At 33.1% G+C, this 20946-nt stretch overlaps 3 protein-coding genes and 1 long non-coding RNA gene across 7 annotated transcripts in view; 3 read left to right on the top strand and 1 right to left on the bottom strand.

Moving 5' to 3' along the window:
- Nucleotides 1-20946, top strand: part of LOC125833687 (very-long-chain aldehyde decarbonylase CER1-like) — a 41006-nt gene that overhangs the window by 8492 nt on the left and 11568 nt on the right. The gene's annotated exons all lie outside the window — the stretch shown is intronic.
- On the top strand, nucleotides 5469-10810 carry LOC125833689 (very-long-chain aldehyde decarbonylase CER1-like). Of its 3 annotated transcripts, none has more exons than XM_049512861.1 (10): nucleotides 5469-5532; nucleotides 5909-6135; nucleotides 6420-6652; nucleotides 7445-7664; nucleotides 8798-9173; nucleotides 9269-9376; nucleotides 9635-9835; nucleotides 9905-10006; nucleotides 10182-10355; nucleotides 10454-10810. In XM_049512861.1, the coding sequence occupies exons 1-10, from the start codon at nucleotides 5473-5475 to the stop codon at nucleotides 10622-10624; spliced, it is 1872 nt and encodes a 623-aa protein (XP_049368818.1). In that variant the 5' UTR covers nucleotides 5469-5472; the 3' UTR covers nucleotides 10625-10810. The 3 variants fall into 3 exon arrangements, with proteins under 3 accessions (XP_049368818.1, XP_049368817.1, XP_049368819.1); XM_049512860.1 differs by having other exon boundaries at nucleotides 9269-9380; nucleotides 9639-9835; nucleotides 10454-10657; XM_049512862.1 differs by lacking the exon at nucleotides 9905-10006 and having other exon boundaries at nucleotides 10454-10657.
- On the bottom strand, nucleotides 5848-16444 carry LOC125833702 (uncharacterized). Its single transcript, XR_007443315.1, has 3 exons — nucleotides 16258-16444; nucleotides 16120-16152; nucleotides 5848-6143 (listed from the first exon to the last, which is right to left on the bottom strand). It is a non-coding gene; the product is annotated as an uncharacterized LOC125833702 (long non-coding RNA).
- LOC125833688 (very-long-chain aldehyde decarbonylase GL1-5-like) lies at nucleotides 15367-19725 on the top strand. 2 transcript variants are annotated; one of them, XM_049512858.1, is made up of 10 exons: nucleotides 15367-15493; nucleotides 15881-16107; nucleotides 16212-16444; nucleotides 16996-17215; nucleotides 17832-18207; nucleotides 18304-18411; nucleotides 18673-18873; nucleotides 18949-19050; nucleotides 19279-19452; nucleotides 19547-19725. In XM_049512858.1, exons 1-10 carry the CDS (start codon nucleotides 15434-15436, stop codon nucleotides 19715-19717), a joined length of 1872 nt encoding a protein of 623 aa, XP_049368815.1. In that variant the 5' UTR covers nucleotides 15367-15433; the 3' UTR covers nucleotides 19718-19725. The 2 variants fall into 2 exon arrangements, with proteins under 2 accessions (XP_049368815.1, XP_049368816.1); XM_049512859.1 differs by having other exon boundaries at nucleotides 18304-18415; nucleotides 18677-18873.

The following is a 20946-nucleotide window of genomic DNA, read 5'->3' as shown; positions in this document are numbered from 1 at the left end:
TAGAGTGTTGTGTTGAGCTATGTACTTTGTAAACTGTGAACTGTTATGTTGGGCTTGTACTAAGCAGGTTGTAGTTGTGGAGGTGGTAATTGATGAATATTGAGCTTGTTGTTGAGAATATATGATTGTTAGAATGTTGTTGTTGAGATATGTGCTTGTAATTGTGAACTGTTAGGTTAGGCTGGTTTTATACAGATTGTAGTTGTGAAGGTTCGGTTGGGGTGTAAGAAGTACTTGTATTTTATTCCCTTAGCTCGTGTTTAGAGGTTTACTTGTTGAGTACCGTGTGGTTTGGTACTCACCCCTTGCTTCTACAAATTTTTATAGGTTACGAGACTGGATTTTTGTGATACTTGTTATTCTCTTCTTTTTCGAGGCTTCTGGGAGATTTGTGAGGTAGTTATTTGTCTTCTCATCGATCCTTCTTACTCTTGTTTATGATCTTGTTCTACTCTAGAAACAATGTCATATGAGACTTGTATTTTTCTTTTGATTCAATTGTAATACTTTAGAGGCTTGTACACGTGACAACCAGATTTTGGGGGTATATTTGAGTTTATTATAAAAATTTCTGCATTTTATTGTAATGGTTGAGTTTTAGGCTGACTTGTCTTGGTGGGTTAAGACGAATGCCATCACGTCCATTTTCGATCGTGACAATATATGTTTAAAATACAGTATTAAATAGTCTAGGGGGTAATAGGTCCTCATGAAAGTTTGGTATCATAACAACAAATTTGGCCAAAGTTGGTGTATTTTTCAGACCCTTATTTATATAATATAATGTGTTGTTGATCCAACATTTCTATAAGAACACAAGATAATAGTAATGTTCATGCTTTGAGATTACAAAATAATCTTGAATTGTTATGACCTTTTTTTCTTGGACTCATTCTTTTTTGTATATCTATTTTTTCAAATTTATATTGCATAAATTTCATATTGGTTCATGAAAAAATAGAGATATTAAATGCATATTGTATTTTGTTTATATAATTGTCTTCAAATTTTAATGGTGTAGAAATCTTTCAAATTCTACAATTAAGTAATGTACAATTATGTTGTAATTGAAAGAATTTATTGAAAAGATAAAAATGAAGAGTCTTTTATTACAAATGTAAGGATTAATCTTAACGTTGCACTTTTTTTTAAGGTTTTAAATCAATTAAAACGGTTTTGACATTTGCTTACAATAATGGGATTTAACAATTTTTTAATTTTAAATTTTTTCTCTTTTCGATTTATCAATTGCAAGTTATTAAAAATGTATTTCTTCTTCATGTTCTTTCATCCATTTTTTTTCTTTCCACTTCATCAAGTATCAATTTTTATTTTTATTTTGATGTTTTTAGTTTTTTCATACAAATTTAGTCGAAGAAGGATGCATCTTCAACTTCAAATCGATTGTGGAAAAAACGTCCCAAAAAGGGGGAAATGATCGAGTTGTTGGTGGCTCTGGTAAGGGCTTTGGGTCGAGATCCATGGGGGACGCCATTGTTGAAAGTGAAAAAAAGCTACGGAAGTTGATATTGAGCAAAAGAGAAAGTGTAGAAGGATTTCTTCATATTTTTTTGCTTTCAACAAATTAGATTGTTGACTTTTTTCCCGATATTTTTGTTGTTCATTCTTTCTAATACATATGGATTCAATTTTTAATGTATCTAGTTGATTTTGTTTCTTAAATTAATGTATAATGCATTCCTTTCAACATTATGATACATTACAATTTCATATGTTGATTGTTCATAGTTATGTATTGGATACACAACTATTACAAAATTCGTTATCTTTTACTACCGATACATACACCCAGCCTCATTAAACTAATAGAAGACTATGTATCTGTAGACACTATCATATATTACTGTTGATACATAAACACTAACGTTGTATAACAAAATCAGTTTGTATCATATTTATAGTTATGTATATGACACATAATGTAACTTTGTTATGTATATAACATAGTTATGTATCAAATGTTGTGATGTATCACATGTTATTAAGTATCTACAACACTATTTTATAAATATATATTATATTTGATTTAGTTTGATTTTGATAATTTTAAAACCAATTAAATTGATTTAGTTTTAATTTTAACCGATGACCGATCAAAACCGACCCGGAAAACCCCCTCATTGTATGTGCTGTCTTGTTACCTTTGTTTAGCATATTGAAAAAACAACTTTATTTGTGATGTTAAATTGACATCCTTTATTTGTGATGCTAAATTGACAGACCTGTGTGAGAACAGTCGGACATTTATGATGCATTGGCAATACTAGAACTTTCATTTTTGCAAGTTTTTTTTTTTTTTTTTTTTGTTTAGCGAGAGGTTTAGTTCCCTCTCATTCGAATTATAAATATTTTTATGCTTAGATTAATTCTCTTTTTATTTATTGAAGAAAGATTAAAAATAGAATATTTATTGAAGAGTAATTGATATTTTAAATAATTAAAACACATAATTTTTTAATGAACATATAAATTAAAAACGTGACAAGTAAAATAGTGCGTCTCTTTTTTTTTTGCATGATTCATAACTTCCAAAACCCTAAAATGCCCTTCATCATTAAGACAAGCTAGCTGTCTTCACCTACCAGGCCCCAAAATAAATTTCCCAGTAAGTTCACTTTGCTATTTATTCATTTCATTTCCTTTATTTACAAAAAACAAGCTTGCTGGTCAAGTGCCACTCCTATGAATTTGTTTCTACAAAAGATTGTTGTTTTTCATTTAATAACTTCAGTAATGTCAGACATATATGACATGCATGAAGAAATTTTGGTTCCAACACTACAAATGAACCCCCAACATTTAATTTGCAACTTGTTTTTGGTGCCTCAACTCTACAAGTAATGGGGACTTAATTAGACTATTAGGGGTCGTTTGGTGTGAAGGATAAGAATAAATAGTTTTAGGATAAAAATTTGATATCTTATTTGGTTGTCATATATAGGATAACTTATTCCACCATTTATACCATAGTAATGAGATAAGTTATCCCAGGATTAAGGATAACTTGTTCCAACCAAATGACCCCTTAGAGGTTTTAAATGTCATATTCGCTTTAATTCAAGCAGATTAAAATAAATTGCAATGATAAATGACTGTCCAAAAGTTATTTAGCTGGAGATGTATTGAGCTAAAATGTGGATCATAACTCAATCCACCTAACTCTTACTAAGTTTTAATTGATTTAATAATTTTCTAGTACATAATAATTTTATTTTATTCTGGATATATGTACCTATTGAATAAAGAATGTCTTTTTAAAAAATATTTTGACAAAAAAATTTCATGGATTAGTTTGGACTACATTCTACCTATCAACCCAAATATTTGATTGACCAAGCTTAATAAATGAACGAATTATTAACTAGTCCAACTTAAGCGAGTTGAACAGACTATATTTCATGGTCTAAACTTACCACCTCTAAATGATACAAACTTCTTCCTTTATTTAATACTTATTTATTTTTTGAGATGGTTTAATTGTGCTATTGTAAATTTCATAATTTATGATGATTTGCTTGCCTAATACTAACACCTAAGTTCTTGGAGAAAGTTTCAAGGAAATTAATGAGAAAGAGATGGGCTTCTCCATTAGTAGTAATATTTAGGCTTAATTTATAAATGGGAAATTTTCACATATAGCCATTCAAAAATAACTTAATTATGCTACGATTCGTAGCTACATGTTATAGGGAGGAGAGTGACGAGCGAGATTGGGAGAGGGACGAGCGAGAGAGGGCAGAGAGTGAAGAGAGATGGATTGTATATGTATATCGGTTAGATAATTGTATATATGTAACTACTATGTATATGTATCAATAATTGTATTTGTATAGTTGCATACAATTTGCATTCGTATACAATTGAATCGAGTTAAAACATTTGTATTTGTATAAACATTTTCTCTCTCTCTCTCGCTTTATACAAACACAAATTATATATTATATTTGTATAATTTGTGTTTGATAAAGCGAGAGATAGAAAGGTAAAAGAGAACTGGGCGGGGAGATTTGTATTTGTATAATTATAAGTGTATAGAGCGGGGAAATATGTATTTGTATTTGTGTCTCACTTTATACAAATACAAACACAAATTATACATTTGTGTTTGTATAAAGCGAGAGAGAAAGGCAAAAGAGAACTGGGCAGGGCAGATTTGTATTTGTATAATTATATTAAGTGTAAAGGGCGGAGAGATATGTATTTGTATTTGTTTATCCCGTCTCTCTTGCTTCATACAAACACAAGCACAAATTATACATTTGTGTTTGTATAAAATGAGAGAGAGATTGGCAGAAGAGAAGCGAGAGATAGAATGGGCAAGGAGGGAGGCGAGGGAGAGATGACTGAAAAACAGGAGAGTGACGAGTGAGATTCCAGAGAGAGGGGAGAGAGGCGCAAGAGAGAGGAACATATGAGAGAGGCGAGAGAGATGATGTAATTATAGCTAGAAGTAAGTTCTGAATTGTCTACATTAGCTAATTAACTAGCATATGTTTGCTTAACCGCATAATTTTCCTTTTATAGATAACCCTCTAAAGTTGTTCATTAAATTCATCTTGCCACTTTAATTGAGGCTAATTCCAGTTGCATACTCCTTAAAAGAAAATTCAAAGGAGTGAACTAAAAAGGAATCAAAATTGCCAGCAAACACCAATCCCAATTAACTATTAACCTAATGTTAATTATACTTGTATGATTCAACATCAATAGCAGCAAAATTAAGAAGAAAAGACTTGTTTTGGGGGGTGGGGAGCAGATGAAATAGTGTCCTAAGGATCAAAATAATTCATTGTTCTTTGTTTGGAGGCAAATTTTAAGAAAAGAAAAAAAAGAGGGATGAACATACATAAGTGTACCGTGTACCGTGTACGTAGGGAGAGATTTATTACCCATTGATTTTGTGGGTCTATTACAAGGAATTACACTTTACTTATGTTATGATAAAATAAAGGGCAAAAGCTTTGATTATTTGACTTGCTTAATAAGAGGTAACAAAAAATGTGGTAGGAAAGTAAATAAGTGGAGTAAGGTTGTCAAAGTAATCGATGGTATAACGGTAAACTTAGTTATTATTGTATATTAACTTGAGGTGCACTATAAACTTCAAATCTTAGATCCGCTTCTACAGTAAAAAAAACTAATATAAAAATAGTGAATAGAGTTTAACTTCTATACACTACAGTGCAAAAAAATTATTACGTTATCAGATCAAGTTAAAAATAATTACAAGTCAGCCGTCCTTACAAAGTGAAATTAGTAACTTTACTCGACTTTCTTGATGTAACAAGCAGGTACAACTATACAAATTTTACAGTACTGATAATAACGTAAGTTAAAGGTAAATAGTAAATATGCATGCCCCCCCAATAAATACGTAGTAGTAGAATTATTCTATATAAGGCCGTTGAAGCAGAAGCTTTTTGGAGAGCAACAACCACTTGAACAAAAGAAATGGCTACTAAACCTGGCATTCTCACTGAGTGGCCATGGGCAGGGCTTGGCAACTTAAAGGTATAATATTTCTATCATTTATGGTAAATGTTGCAGGGCCGAAGCTACGGGTACCAATAACTTTGATTCAAACTCTGTATATTTATTAAGAAATACACTGAATATGTACATATTAACAAATACCCGAATCCATAAACATCAGATCCTATAATCATATGACTCTGGTAAAAGTGATTACTAGTTAACTTCATGCAACCCTACAACATTTTCATTGGAGACTACTGCATAACGCGGTACATGGAATTGGCATTGTAAATCTGCTATATATGATACACTTCTTTTTTTTCCTTTTCAAACACTATTTTGTGCTGAATCATGTGATATTATAGCTTGAATTCTGCTAACTTTTTAAAACTGATATGTTGGGATGATGAAGTACCTGGTGTTGGCACCATTTGCGTGTCACAGCATATACACATTCTTCATGAGCAGAGATGAAAGTCAGAGGGACATGTTCTACATACTTGTACTTCCGTTTACTCTCTCCAGAATGATTCATTATCAGCTATGGATATCCATATCCCGCTACAGGACTGCAAAGGGTAATAATCGAATTATTGATAAAAGCATCGAATTTGATCAAGTTGACAGAGAAAGCAACTGGTATGTACCTTCATTCTTCACCTACTACATATTGTTTTGGTGACTATGTATGATTACATCTTAAATTTTTTAGTGTAAAAAAGAAGATATTTACACTAACTTAAATCCTGGATTTCCTGTATCTAAAAGTTATTTGAGAGTTTTTTTTGGTCATTAAGTAAGCTTTACCTTACAGAATTTACCTGTACTTGTTAGGTTTTTGAACTGTATATACAAGGGATGTAATAAAACGAAAAGATTAAATTGTACATGGCATGATTGACTTAAGATGAATTGTTTTGTAGGGATGATCAGATCATACTTTTTGGGTTGGTATATTATATCGGATACCTGATTGTAGAACAAGCTCATCATATGCCTGTGTGGAGGACTGATGGAATCATAATAACTGCCTTGATCCATATTGGTCCTGTCGAGTTCCTCTATTACTGGTTTCACAGAGCTCTGCATCATCATTTTCTCTACTCTCGCTACCATTCCCATCACCACTCCTCCATTGCTACTGAGCCCATCACTGGTAATTTGTCTTCAAAATTGTTTTCCATCACTGTGATCAAGTTATTAAGAGTTAGAATGATCAATCCTAGAGAAGCTGCACAACAATTTTGGGATCACCAGGAAAATATTTTGTTTTGTAGCGCACACACTCAGAGACGAAACAAAATGTCAAACGTAATAAAGGATATGTGAATGAAGTACTTTGTAGATTGGCTTTCTCTAAGTTTAATGGATGAAAATTGGTTCGAAAAGTCTTGAGGTTTACTCCCTATGTCACATATTAATTATCATAAAGGTTACTAAAACTACTTGTGATTTTACAAAACCAAAATGAAATTAATTATTTTTATCCCATTTTACCCTTAATGTCAAGTGTTCTTGAAACTAACTAATAAGTATTAATTAGAGTACAATTTATTGGATAGAGATAAGGGTTTCAATGTATAGATATATACTTTTTATTTATGATTTCCTCAAGGGAAATGCAAAAGGGAAATCTGAACAACTAATATGGTATAAGTCTTTTAGGGAAGTTTCTTTCTAACCCTTCATGAGGTATTGTGTATAAGTCTCTTCTTATTAAACTAGTTTAGCTTGTTTGAAGATATTTCTATCTGACTTAACCCTTCATACTGAATCATTTAAGCTCTGATATACAAATAACTGTAAGTTAGTCACTTTCCATAGCACTTCAATTCATTTCTTGTCATCATTAAATAAATTTAGAGAGATAACATAACCTACAGGGGATAGTGCAATTTTACCAACCAATTATCACTTGTATGGTTTAAGTATTACATTATTTTGGCAGCTGTTATTCATCCATTTGCTGAGCTACTAGCATATTATATGCTCTTTGCCATACCCGTGTTCACAACTGTATTCACTGGGACTGTTTCAATGGCTTCACTTGGTGCTTATGCCATATATCTTGATTTCATGAACCTCATGGGCCATTGCAACTTTGAGCTAATTCCTAAGTGGATGTTCTCTATCTTTCCCCCGCTCAAGTACTTGATGTATACGCCCTCGTGAGTCTTCTTGCCCTGTATATTTTTTTATGAGTTTAAGTAACACTATTTTATACAACAATGTCTCTAATTAAGTTATTATAAGTAAATTAATCTTCTGAAAGATCTCAAACTTGATTTAGTTATTTAGATATAGATTCAAGAACACTTCATGTTCGTGCATATCTAAAAGGCAGTACAGTGGACTGATTAAGGTTACCAGAGAGATGCAAAATTGTACTTGCGTATATATTGTCTGATGCAATATCGATATGCAGAAAACAAAAGAAAGAGAATAAAGATAAACAAAAGATAAATGATAGAAGAATGACACAAGATGGATAAGAGTTGAGAATAATGGTTATATGACAACCGATACCCCCAGTTACAAGATACCAAAAGCACCAATTCTATAGAAAGCATGACACAAGAATGAGACTAATAGGCAACAATGGCTATTAAAGTCAAAACCTCCTATTAAGAACACCAAACAAGCACCTATACTATAGAGACACCCTCAGGCCTCAAGAGGAATGATCCTCAAGCAAGTAATCTCATCAACATTTCAATCAACAATGACCTTAGTCCGAACTACCTCAAGAGTATCACTATTCAAGTGAATATCAATATCCAAAATCATCTACGTCTAAATGAGCTATTCTCACCTATTTATAGTCTAGGCTAGCTATTACATAAAAGGTCCAAAAGTGGCACTTTAAAGAATTGCAAAAACAACCAAAATCAGACTCCATGTAGTATGCGGAGTAGCTTGTGGCGTCGCATCTACCATTTGCGGTCGCATCCATCTCCACATCTCGAAAACAATGAGTCTTGAAGTTTTAGACTGAATGCAACTCGGGTTGCAGTCACAACCTCTCACTTGCTGTTTAAGCTTAGCATTTCACATCGCAAGTGAGTCCTTTCTCCCTGCTCCAAGTATTACTCCAAGTTAGAGACAGGATAGTTTTATCAAATTTGACTTCTGCTTCCAACTTTAGTTACTCAGGGAAATAAATAGAAACAAGAGAAATTATTGTCTCTTGTCAACTGTACTTTTCCTAGTCTATAGGTTGGGCAGGTTAGTAATAACATGAAGTTCTGTATTTGTGATTGATTATTCTTTTGACACTAATATCAATATTTTGATGGCACAGGTACCACTCACTACATCACACTCAATTTAGAACAAATTATTCACTTTTTATGCCAATGTATGACTATCTGTATGGTTCAGTGGATAAGTCATCAGACACATTGTATGAAAAGTCACTCGAGAGAGAAGCTGAAGTGCCTGATGTTGTGCACCTTACACATCTAACAACCCTAGAATCCATCTACCATCTTCGACTAGGGTTTGCATCACTGGCCTCAAAGCCTCACGCCTCTAAGTGGTATTTGCTGCTAATGTGGCCCGTCACACTATGTTCAATAGTGCTTACATGGATTTACGGTCACACATTTGTTGTTGAGAGAAATTTGTTCAAGAATCTCAAATTACAAACCTGGGCTATCCCCAAGTATCGCATACAAGTAATTAAGTTATATTATTAAAGATTATAGTTACATTTTGCAGGTTTGTTGTTAAAGTGATTATTAATTTGTCCTGATTCTTTGTTTTGTTGCAGTACTTTATGCAATGGCAAAGAGAGAGTATTAGCAATTTGATCGAGGAAGCCATCATTGAAGCAGATCAGAAAGGCATAAAAGTGTTGAGCCTTGGACTCTTAAATCAGGCAAGTCAAAATATGTGTTAAAAGCCTAATACCACCCATCCTTACTTTATCTATGAAAAAAATGCATGATCTGTTCTTAACTGGTAATTATCTTGCAACCTTATTGCAAAATGTTTTGTACACAATCAAAAGATATTGTTATTATGGAGAAAAAGATATTAAAAGAAGTCACCCCTCACCCTATATCAATGTTTGTAGGCTGAACCAATTACAGAAGGTCAATTCACACTTATGCTTTATTTCAAATGTACTTTCCAGGAAGAGCAACTGAATAGTCATGGTGAATTTTACGTAAAGAGGTATCTACACCTGAAAGTGAAGGTGGTAGATGGAAGTAGCTTAGCTGTAGCCGTGGTCCTAAACTCCATTCCTGAAGGAACTTCCCAAGTTGTCCTTCGAGGTAGCTTGTCCAAAGTTGCTATCTCCATTGCCCTTGCCTTGTGCCAAGGAGAAATTCAGGTATATTTAACTATTAATCTCCTACATCATTTTTGGTTTTATCTCATTCAACATAATTTCTATATATAGGTTGTCACGTTAAACAGAGACGATTACAGGAGACTTAAAGCAAAGCTTACCCCCGAGGCTGCAACTAATATGGTCCTCTCTAATTCTTATAATGTTTCAAAGGTATAAACCAAAAATAAATTGAAATATACTGATCTAAATCTTGACCATTTATAACATTTCCTTGCACCTCCCCCTCCCTCCTAGATCTCCTAACCCAAAGTTTTTATCATTACGTGAGGTTTGAACAATTCTGGTTTTTTTAAAAGAGGCTCTTGATTGAAATATTATATTGCAGACATGGCTAGTAGGGGATGGATTGAGTGATGACGAGCAATTGAAAGCACCAAAAGGAACACTATTTATTCCCTTTTCACAATTTCCACTAAGAAAAGTTCGCAAGGACTGCTTCTATTTCAACACACCAGCCATGATTGCTCCAAAGCATCTTGAAAATGTAGACTCCTGTGAGGTTAGAAAAGATCATTTAATGTTATTAATTTCTCTATACTAATTTGACGGTTTTTTTAAAATTAAAGAAATTCATGAGTGATTTTCTTTTAATTCTAGAATTGGCTACCAAGAAGAGTGATGAGTGCGTGGAGAATAGCTGGAATTGTGCATGCATTGGAAGGTTGGAATGAGCATGATTGTGGTGAGATGATGATTGATGTTGAAAAAGTGTGGAAAGCTAGTCTCAGTCATGGTTTTTGCTCATTAACCAAGATTTCTGCTGCTTAATCAAAGGGCTAAAATTATACTACTATTATAGATAGACTGCTGCTTATATTATTGAATCTTGGATCTATGGTACCATTTCGTTGGGTAAACGAAAAGTATGCACAATATTAGCCTCTACTAGAACATGTAATAGGTAGCAAACCCATTAAAATATATAAAGGTTTGAGGTACGTATCTCATTAAGAATTGGCTATAAGAACACCTACCCCTGGCCAAACCTCTCCTTCCCCGGTCCATGCTCCCAAGCCCAGTGGCGGATTCAGAATTTTTTAGTTATGGGTGCTCAATTATTTGTAATTTGAAGTTGGTACCAAAAGGGGTGCTCAATATTACATATTCATACAAATTACTAGGTTTCTTTTATAAATAATAGTGTTGGCTCCCAAATGTAATGGGTGCTCAAGCACCCATACACTTGAATGTGCATCCGCCACTGCCCAAGCCTACCCCTACCGACGTTGTGACAATTGGTTACATTAATGAGCTACTAGCATAATCGAAAATCAACCCAAAACATTGACTGTGTTGTACTTACTGTTCTATTGAATTTCGAATTAAATTCATAACAAAACCAATGCCAATATTCAGTGAAATATATCCAAAACGAAATAAAATGAAGAGAACAGAAACAAATAAACCAAATCACACAGAATTTCAAGAGCAAAACACACTTGTATACAAAATGCAGCGAGGAAAAAAAACGGAGAGGCCAAAAAGAAGCTTAAGTTGGCGAAGCTTACCAGAAATGGGAGAAAACGGGCAAATTTGCACGGAACCAGACGGCCTAACACAGAGAAGAGCGACAAAGGATCAACAAAAATTTGAGGAAGAGGATTGAAACTGGAGAACACGAATGCAATTTTCTATGGTGATGCAGGGAAAAATAGCAATTTGGGTCCTTGATTTATTATCTTATTCCTATTTTAGTCCCCGTGTTATTAATCTGAATGCAAGTGAGTAGTGACCTTCAATCTTAAAAGGTCACTGAAGTTATAATAAATTATCTAGTAAAGTTATTTTAATTTTGTTTTGTATCAATAAAATCACTCAATTTAAAGTTATTATCTTCAAAAATCACTCAACTATATTTATCATTTAAATAAATTTAACATGACAAAATAAAATATTTTTCATGCCATGTAATCATGAATTCCACAAATAAATAAAATTTATAGAATTTATTTATTATGTACCAAAAATTATAAAATATACGTGCATATTTGATCCTTGAACATAACAGAAGGTAACGGAAGTTAGAAATTTTAAATAAAATTATCATTTGGAAAAGACATACTCCCTCTGTTCCAATTTATGTGACTTACTTTTCTTTTTAGTAAGTTTAAAAAAGAATGACACATTTCTATATTAAGTACTCCCTTTATCCCTAATTACTTGTCTACTTTTCCTTTTTTAGTTGTATCTAATTATTTGTTCATTTTGACAAATCAAGAAAGGACAATTTTTTTCTTCTATTATACCCTCAATTTATTACTTTGAAAAATATAGAACTTTTTGAAAATCTTAAGTTTTTAATTCATCTACTTCAATTAATAGGGGCAAAATGGTAAACTCACAATATCAATTATTGTTTTCTTAATAGGTGTGTCAATTCAAAAGTGGACAAGTAATTAGGGACAGAGGGAGTACTTAATAATTTAACTTTAAAATGTTTGTTTTACCCTCAATAAGATGATTTATAGCCACACAAATTTCTGTCATTCATTTAAGACCACAAGTTTTAAAAGTCTTCATTTCTTTTTAAAATTTCGTGCCGAGTCAAAGTACCTCATATAAAATGGGACATAGGGAGTAATATATAAATGTGTCACTTAACTTGGTTTTACTTCGTATTTATGCCCTTCAACTTAGTATACATAAGTAGACATTTAAACTTATATAAAGTTGAATAAATAGATACATGAATCCTATGAGGTCAAAATATACTTAAATTTTAATTTATTTTTATTTCATACCTAAACAAATAAAATGTAAGTTTTATAACAGAATTATCACTCATTAATTTAAGAGGATAAGTTTCATACCACAATGGTGCTATGCATGTGATTTTGCTGAATTTCATGGTGGTGTAGCAACAACCAAGCAGAAGCTAATGTTTAAACGCATCCTTTTGTGTCTCAACAAGGATCTCAAATAATAAAGCCATCCCATGTATTAAAGCACATATCCAACTTTCCACGCAAACACGCAATTAATGTTAGCATAATCTATACAGTATTAGGTGGACTCATATAATTGCTTATATCTTGGTCCCATCAAAGAAAATTGGAGTTGATTTTTCAGTAGTTATTATTGAAAATGTCACTTTTTGTTGAAAAAAATTTAAGATAATAATTTTGGGTGATTATATGAGAAATAAATCCATTTAACTATTTATATAATATAAGAAAAAAAATTAATTTTATGGTCCTAAATTAACGTTATGTCAATTGTCAAATGTACCAAAAAAATGTGTTAAAAAAATTCAATTTTATGATCCTAAATTAACGTTATGTCAATTGTCAAATGTACCAAAAAAATGTGTTTTTAATTTTGTGGCCTTAAGGCTTAAACATGCCACAACCTGAAAATGAAGTATAGCTAAAAAAAAAGGAACGGATGATTCTTTTTTAAACAAACTAAAATGTAAATTAGATCATTCTTTTTTAAACGGACGGAATTTATAATATGGGAGTCTGGAGCCAAAAGGACAAATTTTTTCTTCAAAAAACAAAAACGGCACATCAAAATTGTTTTTAACCAAAAGGGCAAAATCGTTCTGACAAAAATTGACGCCCTTCCATAAAAATCGTTGCCTTCGAAGCGATTTTCTCAAAAAAATATTTTTTCTTTTTTTCTTTAATAGCAGTGTTTTTATATACAAAACAAGTAAAATCGCTGCTATATAGCAGCGATTTTGTTTAAGAATTTTTTTTTAAAAAAGTTTTGAAGTTAAATCGCTGCTATAGCAGCGATTTTGTTTAAGAAATTAATTATTATTTTTTTAAAAAAATCCTACCCTTGCAGCGAATTTAATAAAAATAAAAATAAAAAAATTAAAACTGAAGGCAGCGGTTTTCATAAAAAGCTTTTTTTAAAAAAAATCTTTACACTTTCAGCAATTTTAATGTAATTTTTTTAAAAAAAATTAAAAATGAAAAGGCAGCGATTTTTTCTTTAAAAAACTTGTTTTTTTTTAAATGGCTGCCGCCGGAAATTTATGTAATTTAAAACTTGTTCTTTTATGCTTTTTTTTTAATTCCTTAACAAAAAATCGCTGTTTTTTTAATATGTAATTATATTCAGGCATTTAATAAAGTCCTCTGTTATAACAATGAGAGATATAAACATACTTGGTTTATAAAAGTATGTGCCAAGATATTTGCTAACCCTATACCAAATTGGTTTTTAAACTGGTGGTCATACCACGGGCCAACCATAAATATATTGCCTGAACCATTTCTCAAGTTATACAAAGAATGGGTCAAGATTTCCCCAGATCTCAACAAGTTATATCATCAAGAACATATTTGTTATTTTCAACAAATTGAACAAATATACTTTTTTATAGAATTCTCTGTTCCATGGATTCATAAATGGGTTCCGGAAGTAGATTTCACTGAGGAACAAATCCCTTGCCTGTACAGAACTTATTATAATAATTTTTGGGACAAGTTGATGAAGAAAGATCTTCAAACAAAGTCTTTATACGGACAAGAACTGTTGAATCTAATAACGAAAACCATACACGAATATAAATCGATTCCTAATAAAGGAATTACGACTGATGACTCAACCTCCGTAAAACATATGGCTAGAAAAATTTCTAATCATGATGAAGGAGAGCAAAATGAAATGATTATGAAGTATCTAGAAGAAGTAAAGAAAAAGATTCTTCTAAATATAAGTCATTACGCAAAATCAGATTCATCAATGCGTGGTGAAACAAGTGAAGATATGCACGAAGCACAACCATATGAAGAAGAAGCACCAGTGGATGCACTGAAGAAAGCCGAAGATTTTTTGGCAAAATTAAAGGACAAGATGTAAAAAGAAATGTAAAGTTTATCCGCGTCGGTAGCAGGTCCGCACTACTGTAGCAACACTATTCACCTACAGTAGATACACTGTTCATGTACAAGCGATACACTATTACCAGGACCCAGATAGGGGCCCAATATCCTGTACAAATATGCTTTCTTTCTTCCTGTCTTTTACTTTTATAAATTCTCCGATCTAAGCCGTGACTATGTCCGGCTAAAAAATTATATCTATGCCGGATAACTAACTTTTCTTTGATATAGACCATGAACGGATCTAAGCTTTATTTAAATATAGAAGAATTTTAGTATGGCTTCTCGATTTGGTTCTGAGATTGAGGTACAGTCGGATCCAGTACTACTTTTATTGGCTTTGACTTTGTGACTCCGTCTGATGAGCCGTGGTTGTTAGCCCGAAAAAGAGTTTGATAAGTAGGGCGTCTGATACCCGGTTAGAACTATCAGACACATGGGCTCAATAAAAGTATGTATTAGCTTCTTGACAGGCCCTTTGCTTGGGTAAAATAATTAAACCATGCAGTCTGAGAAACTATGTTAAAATTCTTGTGTATTTCGATTCTTATGTAGTTGGACTACCTCTAAGGATATTGACTTGCTTGATCTATGACTGGGCGGACCACCGCCAGATCAGTGATCCATATATATATATATATATATACATTTAGTAGAATTCTATATGTATATAAAGGCCGTTGAAGCAAAAGCTTTTACACACAAGTTGGGGCAAAGCTAGAAGCACTTGAACAAAAGAATGGCCAATAAACCTGGCATTCTCACTAACTGTCCATGGGCATGTCTTGGAAACTTAAAGGTATACTCTTTCTACTAACATTTATGGTAAAAAGTTGCAGGGTCGAAGCTACGGGTACTAGTAACTTTGATCCAAATTCTGTATATTTATTAAGAAATCCATTGAATATGTACATTAGCAAATATCAGAATCCATAAACTTAAGATGATGGATCCAATATGATTACTCTGGTAAAAGTAAGTTCATGGTACACACAAACAATTATCAGAATCCATATATACTCTTTTCTAGTATCATTTATATATGGCAAAAAGATATCACTAGTAGCTTCATGCACCTCTATAATAAACGTACCGCATATGTATTACATGCAACGGAGTTGTCATTGTCCCTTCTGCTAATAACTTTTCTTTTATTTTTCAAAAATGATTTGTTGGGATGATGAAGTACTTGGTATTGGCACCATTTGCGTGTCACAGCATATACACATTCTTCATGAGCAAAGATGAAAGTGAGAGGGACATGTTCTACATACTCTTGCTCCCATTAACTCTCTTCAGAATGGTTCACTACCAGATATGGATATCTTTATCCCGCTACAGGACTGCAAAGGGGAACAATCGAATTCTTGATAGAAGCATTGAATTTGATCAAGTTGACAGAGAAAGCAACTGGTATATATGTACCTTCATTTTTCACTTTTTGTAGATACAAGGGATCTAACAAAACGAAAGGACAAATGCATAATTAAATGATTGAATAATTAATTGTTTTGTAGGGATGATGAGATCATACTTTTTGGGTTGGTATATTATATCGGGTACTTGATTCTGGAACAAGCTCATCACATGCCTATGTGGAGGACCGATGGGATCATTATAACTGCCTTGCTTCATATTGGTCCTGTAGAGTTCCTCTATTATTGGCTACACAGAGCACTGCATCATCATTTTCTCTACTCTCGTTACCATTCCCATCACCACTCCTCCATTGTTACTGAGCCAATCACTGGTAATTGTTTTCCATCACTTTGAATAATTAGATCTGATCAATCCTGGAGAAGATGCATGCAAGTGATCATGTTAGTTCTTACTAATTTGAAATTGATCTTCGGTAAGTACTAGTTGTAATTTTGAAGAAAAATAAAATCTAGAAATATGACTTCTCCAATAAAAGTAGGGGAAACAAGTTCCACAAGTGGCATCCCATAATGATTGTCTCCCGAGTCCTCCACGCTCTTTAACACACTATATCCCCACCACCTTCACCCCCCTCCCCGGCTACCCCCACCTCCAACTCTCATAATGTTCACCTAGAATATACACAAATGTTATTTTCTGCTTATGTACCAAGAAAGACATTTTACCAAGCACACCCTTAAACTCAGATATATACTATTGACACGCCATACTGTAAGTCACATGACATAACACTTCAATTCTTGTCATCATTAAAAAAATTCAGAGAGCTAGCCTAACATAACCAACGGGGGATAGAGCAATTTTACTAATCAATTACCAATTTGTATGGTTTACAAAGTTATTTTATTTTATTTTTGGCAGCTGTAGTTCATCCATTTGCTGAGATACTAGCATATTATATGCTCTTTTCCATACCCGTATTCACAACATTATTCACCGGGACTGCTTCTATAGCTTCAATTGGTGTTTACATCATCTTTATCGATTTCATGAACCTCATGGGCCATTGCAACTTTGAGCTAATTCCTAAGTGGATGTTCTCTATCTTTCCCCCTCTCAAGTACTTCATGTATACGCCCTCGTGAGTTAAAACTTCTTGCCCTTAAGTTTTTTTTCTCCGCGATGTTTTATACAACAATGTCTCTAATTAGGCAATTATTATTAAATTAATCTTTAATAAGTAATATGGTTAAAATGGTAACTAATTAACCTCCATTATAACTTGTAAGAAAAAATCCAACTGTCAATGTATAAATTTTAGATCATATTTCAGTTTTTATATTCGATTTAAGAACAATTGTTATCTTCTTGACATCTACATAGGATGTCTATATTGATAACAAGACCTTTATGTAAGCCAGCAGCTAAGACATTTTTTCGTGCTACTTCTGAAAGATTCAAGAACACTTCATGTTCATGCATATCTAAAAGGTAGTACAATGGTCTGATTAAAGTAACGAGAGAGATGCAGCTCTTCTACTAATGTATAGTCGCAGCAGTACAAAGGGCTCGGAGAGCAGGATATTTTATCAAGTTTGACTTCTGCTTCCAACTTTAGCTACTCAGGGAAATAAATAGACACAATGGAAATTAATGTTTCTTTCAAATGTACTTTTCCTATAGTCAGTAATAACTGAAGCTCTGTATTTGTGATTATTTATTCTTTTGCCACTAATATCAACGTTTTGATGGCACAGGTACCACTCGCTACATCACACCAAATTCAGAACAAATTATTGCCTTTTCATGCCACTCTATGACTATATCTACGATACAATGGACAAGTCATCGGACACATTGTATGAGAAGTCACTTGAGAGAGAAGCTGAAGTGCCTGATGTGGTGCACCTTACACATCTAACAACCCTAGAATCCATCTACCATCTTCGACTTGGATTTGCATCGCTGGCCTCAAAGCCTCACACCTCTAAGTGGTATATGTTGTTAATGTGGCCCGTCACACTATGGTCAATAATGCTTACATGGATTTATGGTTACACATTTGTTGTTGAGAGAAATTTGTTCAAGAATCTCAAATTACAAACTTGGGCTATTCCAAAGTATCGCATACAAGTAATTAAGCTATCATTTTTGAAGATTGTTGATACATTTTGTAGGTTCGTTGTTAAAGGGATTAGTAATTTGTCTTGATTCTTGATTTTGTTGCAGTACTTTATGTACTGGCAAAGAGAGAGTATTAACAATATGATCGAGAAAGCCATCATTGAAGCAGATCAAAAAGGCATAAAAGTGTTGAGCCTTGGACTCTTAAATCAGGCAAGTCAAAATATGTGTCTAAAAAGCCTTATAATACCCATCTTTATTTATCTATGAAAAAATGCATGATCTATTCTTAACTGGTAATTATCTTGCAAGCTTATCGCAAAATGTTTTTTGTAAGCAATCTCAACATATTGTTATTATGGAGAAAAAGATTTAAAAAGAATTCACCCCTCACCCTATATCAATGTTTGTAGGTTGAACCAATTAAAGAGGGTCAATTCATATTTATGCTTTATTTCAAATGTAACTTTCCAGGAAGAGCAACTGAATAGTAACGGAGAGCTTTACCTAAGGAGGCATCCTCAGTTGAAAGTGAAGGTGGTAGATGGAAGTAGCCTAGCTGTGGCCGTGGTTCTCAATTCCATTTCTAAAGGAACTTCTCAAGTTGTCCTTCGAGGTCGTTTGTCCAAAGTTGCTAACTCCATTGCTCTTGCCTTGTGCAAAGGAGGAATTCAGGTATAATTGACTATTAATCTCCTCCACCATTTTTGGTTTTCTGTTCTCTCATTCATCATAATTTTCTTTATATAGGTTGTCATGTTAGACAAAGAAGATTACAAGAGACTTAAAGCAAAGCTTACCCCCGAGGCTGCAACTAATTTGGTCCTCTCAAAATGTTATAATGTTTCAAAGGTATAAACCAGAAACAGATTGAAATATATAGACAATTTGTAACATTTCCTTGCACCTGGCCCTCCCTCCTCGATCTCCTAACCCAAAGGTTTATCACTATGTTGAGGTTTGAACAATTTTGGATTTTTAAAAGTCGAAATATAGAAAAGAATCTTCCCCAACATGTCATGTCATGTCTCATTTCTATAGATTTAAAAAGAAACTCTTGATTGAAGTATTACATTGCAGACATGGCTAGTAGGGGATGGATTGAGCAAAGATGAACAATTGAAAGCACCAAAAGGAACATTATTCATTCCTTATTCACAATTCCCACCAAGGAAAGTTCGCAAGGATTGTTTCTACTTCAACACACCAGCCATGATTGCTCCAAAACATCTTGAAAATGTAGACTCTTGTGAGGTTAGAAAGGGTTATTTAATTTCTCTTCCTCTAATTTTGATCTTGTTTTGGTAATTAAAGAAATTAAATGAATGATTTTACTTTTTGAATCAAGAATTGGCTGCCAAGAAGAGTGATGAGTGCCTGGAGAATAGCTGGAATTGTGCATGCATTGGAAGGTTGGAATGAGCATGAATGTGGTGACATGATACTTGATACTCAAAAAGTGTGGAAAGCTAGCCTCGGACATGGTTTTTGCCCATTAACCAAGATTTCCGCTGCTTAATCGGGTTAAGACTATGTATAGACTGCTCCATTTACTATTGAATCTTGGATTAGTGGTGACTTTAAAGCTTGTGCAGCAGATTTATTTTGTTTCTCAAGCTGTTGTATTTTAAGAAGTTCATTCAATAAAATTTGCCCTCAATGTACAGTGCTAACCTAGCAAATAAGATTTGAATTTTAAGGTCTCTTATTAAGATTTGGCTTAAAGATCAACCATTCCAATTTGTCTATGGTCAATTCTCTCTTTCCTCGGTCCATGCTCCCAACCCCGTACAAACATTGTGACAAATGGTTTAGTATAACCTAGCAGGATAATATGTTTATGGCCGAGGAGAGGTTGAGTGAAATCAGCAGTTAGCCTTTTCGAAACCCGATGTTCTTGCTCTTCTTAGTATGAAGCTTTCACTGGAATTTCCTACTACTCTAAGTTCAGTGACCTGACACACTTTAATTACTGTATTAATTAATAGAACCCAGAACAGGCTCAAGGCCATCTCTTCCAACATTTTTTTACTTCTATCCCTTTGAATAGCAAAGTTGGCCGTTTCTCGCAAGGCCAAGAGTTCTGTCATTCACTATTCCAGATTGGTACACACAACTAACTAACCAAGTTATGAGAATTCAAAGAGAGCTGATGAAAACTAATGTCATTATGAATGAAGGAAAAAATCAAACGAAAATAAGGAAATCAAAATCAGCAAATTAGAAACAAATCACAAAGAAAAGAGTAAGAAACACAAATTAAGTGAAGCTTTACCGAACGACCAAGCAATTGGAAACCGCCGGAGAAGAGCACATTTGAATTATGCGATATCGGGAGCTGTTGGAACTAACCAAAATGAATTACTACATTAATAATAAAAGGGTTTCTATCCAATTTTTTTTTGACAGAGATGAAAATATACTCAAGTTCAATGAGTACAACTTATTTTTGCGTAAACCAGAAAAGACAGCAGGTCCTTAGCTCTGCCACTCCCATGTAATGATGCATATTAACTTTTAATATAAGTATCTTTTATTACCCAAAAAAAAAGAGATGAAATCATGAAAATATCCCAAGTTAAATTAAACGGAAAAAGAGTTGCGAAAATTGACTTAAAATGTCTTCAATTAATAATAGTTTGATTTAAAAATATTTTTACTGTTAAAAAATGTCGTTATTTTTACTAAAATGAGTCAAAATGTCCTTTTCTAAAAAACAAATTTAACATATTATTTTTATTTCTTTTT

The sequence above is a fragment of the Solanum verrucosum genome, unplaced genomic scaffold (assembly GCF_900185275.1).
Source record: "Solanum verrucosum unplaced genomic scaffold, falcon-dt-bn FXZP01000307.1, whole genome shotgun sequence".
Taxonomy (NCBI): domain Eukaryota; kingdom Viridiplantae; phylum Streptophyta; class Magnoliopsida; order Solanales; family Solanaceae; genus Solanum; species Solanum verrucosum.
Note: the sequence above shows the minus strand (reverse complement) of the source record. Positions and strands in the feature narration are given on the sequence as shown.

Excerpts from the sequence above, each read along its gene's own strand:
- LOC125833689 (XM_049512861.1), top strand. The coding sequence starts at position 5,473 with ATGGCTACTAAACCTGGCATTCTCACTGAGTGGCCATGGGCAGGGCTT. Across the intron at positions 6,136-6,419 it reads GTTGACAGAGAAAGCAACTG|GGATGATCAGATCATACTTT; the intron begins GTATGTACCTTC and ends ATTGTTTTGTAG. Across the intron at positions 6,653-7,444 it reads TGCTACTGAGCCCATCACTG|CTGTTATTCATCCATTTGCT; the intron begins GTAATTTGTCTT and ends TTATTTTGGCAG.
- LOC125833688 (XM_049512858.1), top strand. The coding sequence starts at position 15,434 with ATGGCCAATAAACCTGGCATTCTCACTAACTGTCCATGGGCATGTCTT. Across the intron at positions 16,445-16,995 it reads TGTTACTGAGCCAATCACTG|CTGTAGTTCATCCATTTGCT; the intron begins GTAATTGTTTTC and ends TATTTTTGGCAG. Across the intron at positions 18,208-18,303 it reads TTCCAAAGTATCGCATACAA|TACTTTATGTACTGGCAAAG; the intron begins GTAATTAAGCTA and ends ATTTTGTTGCAG.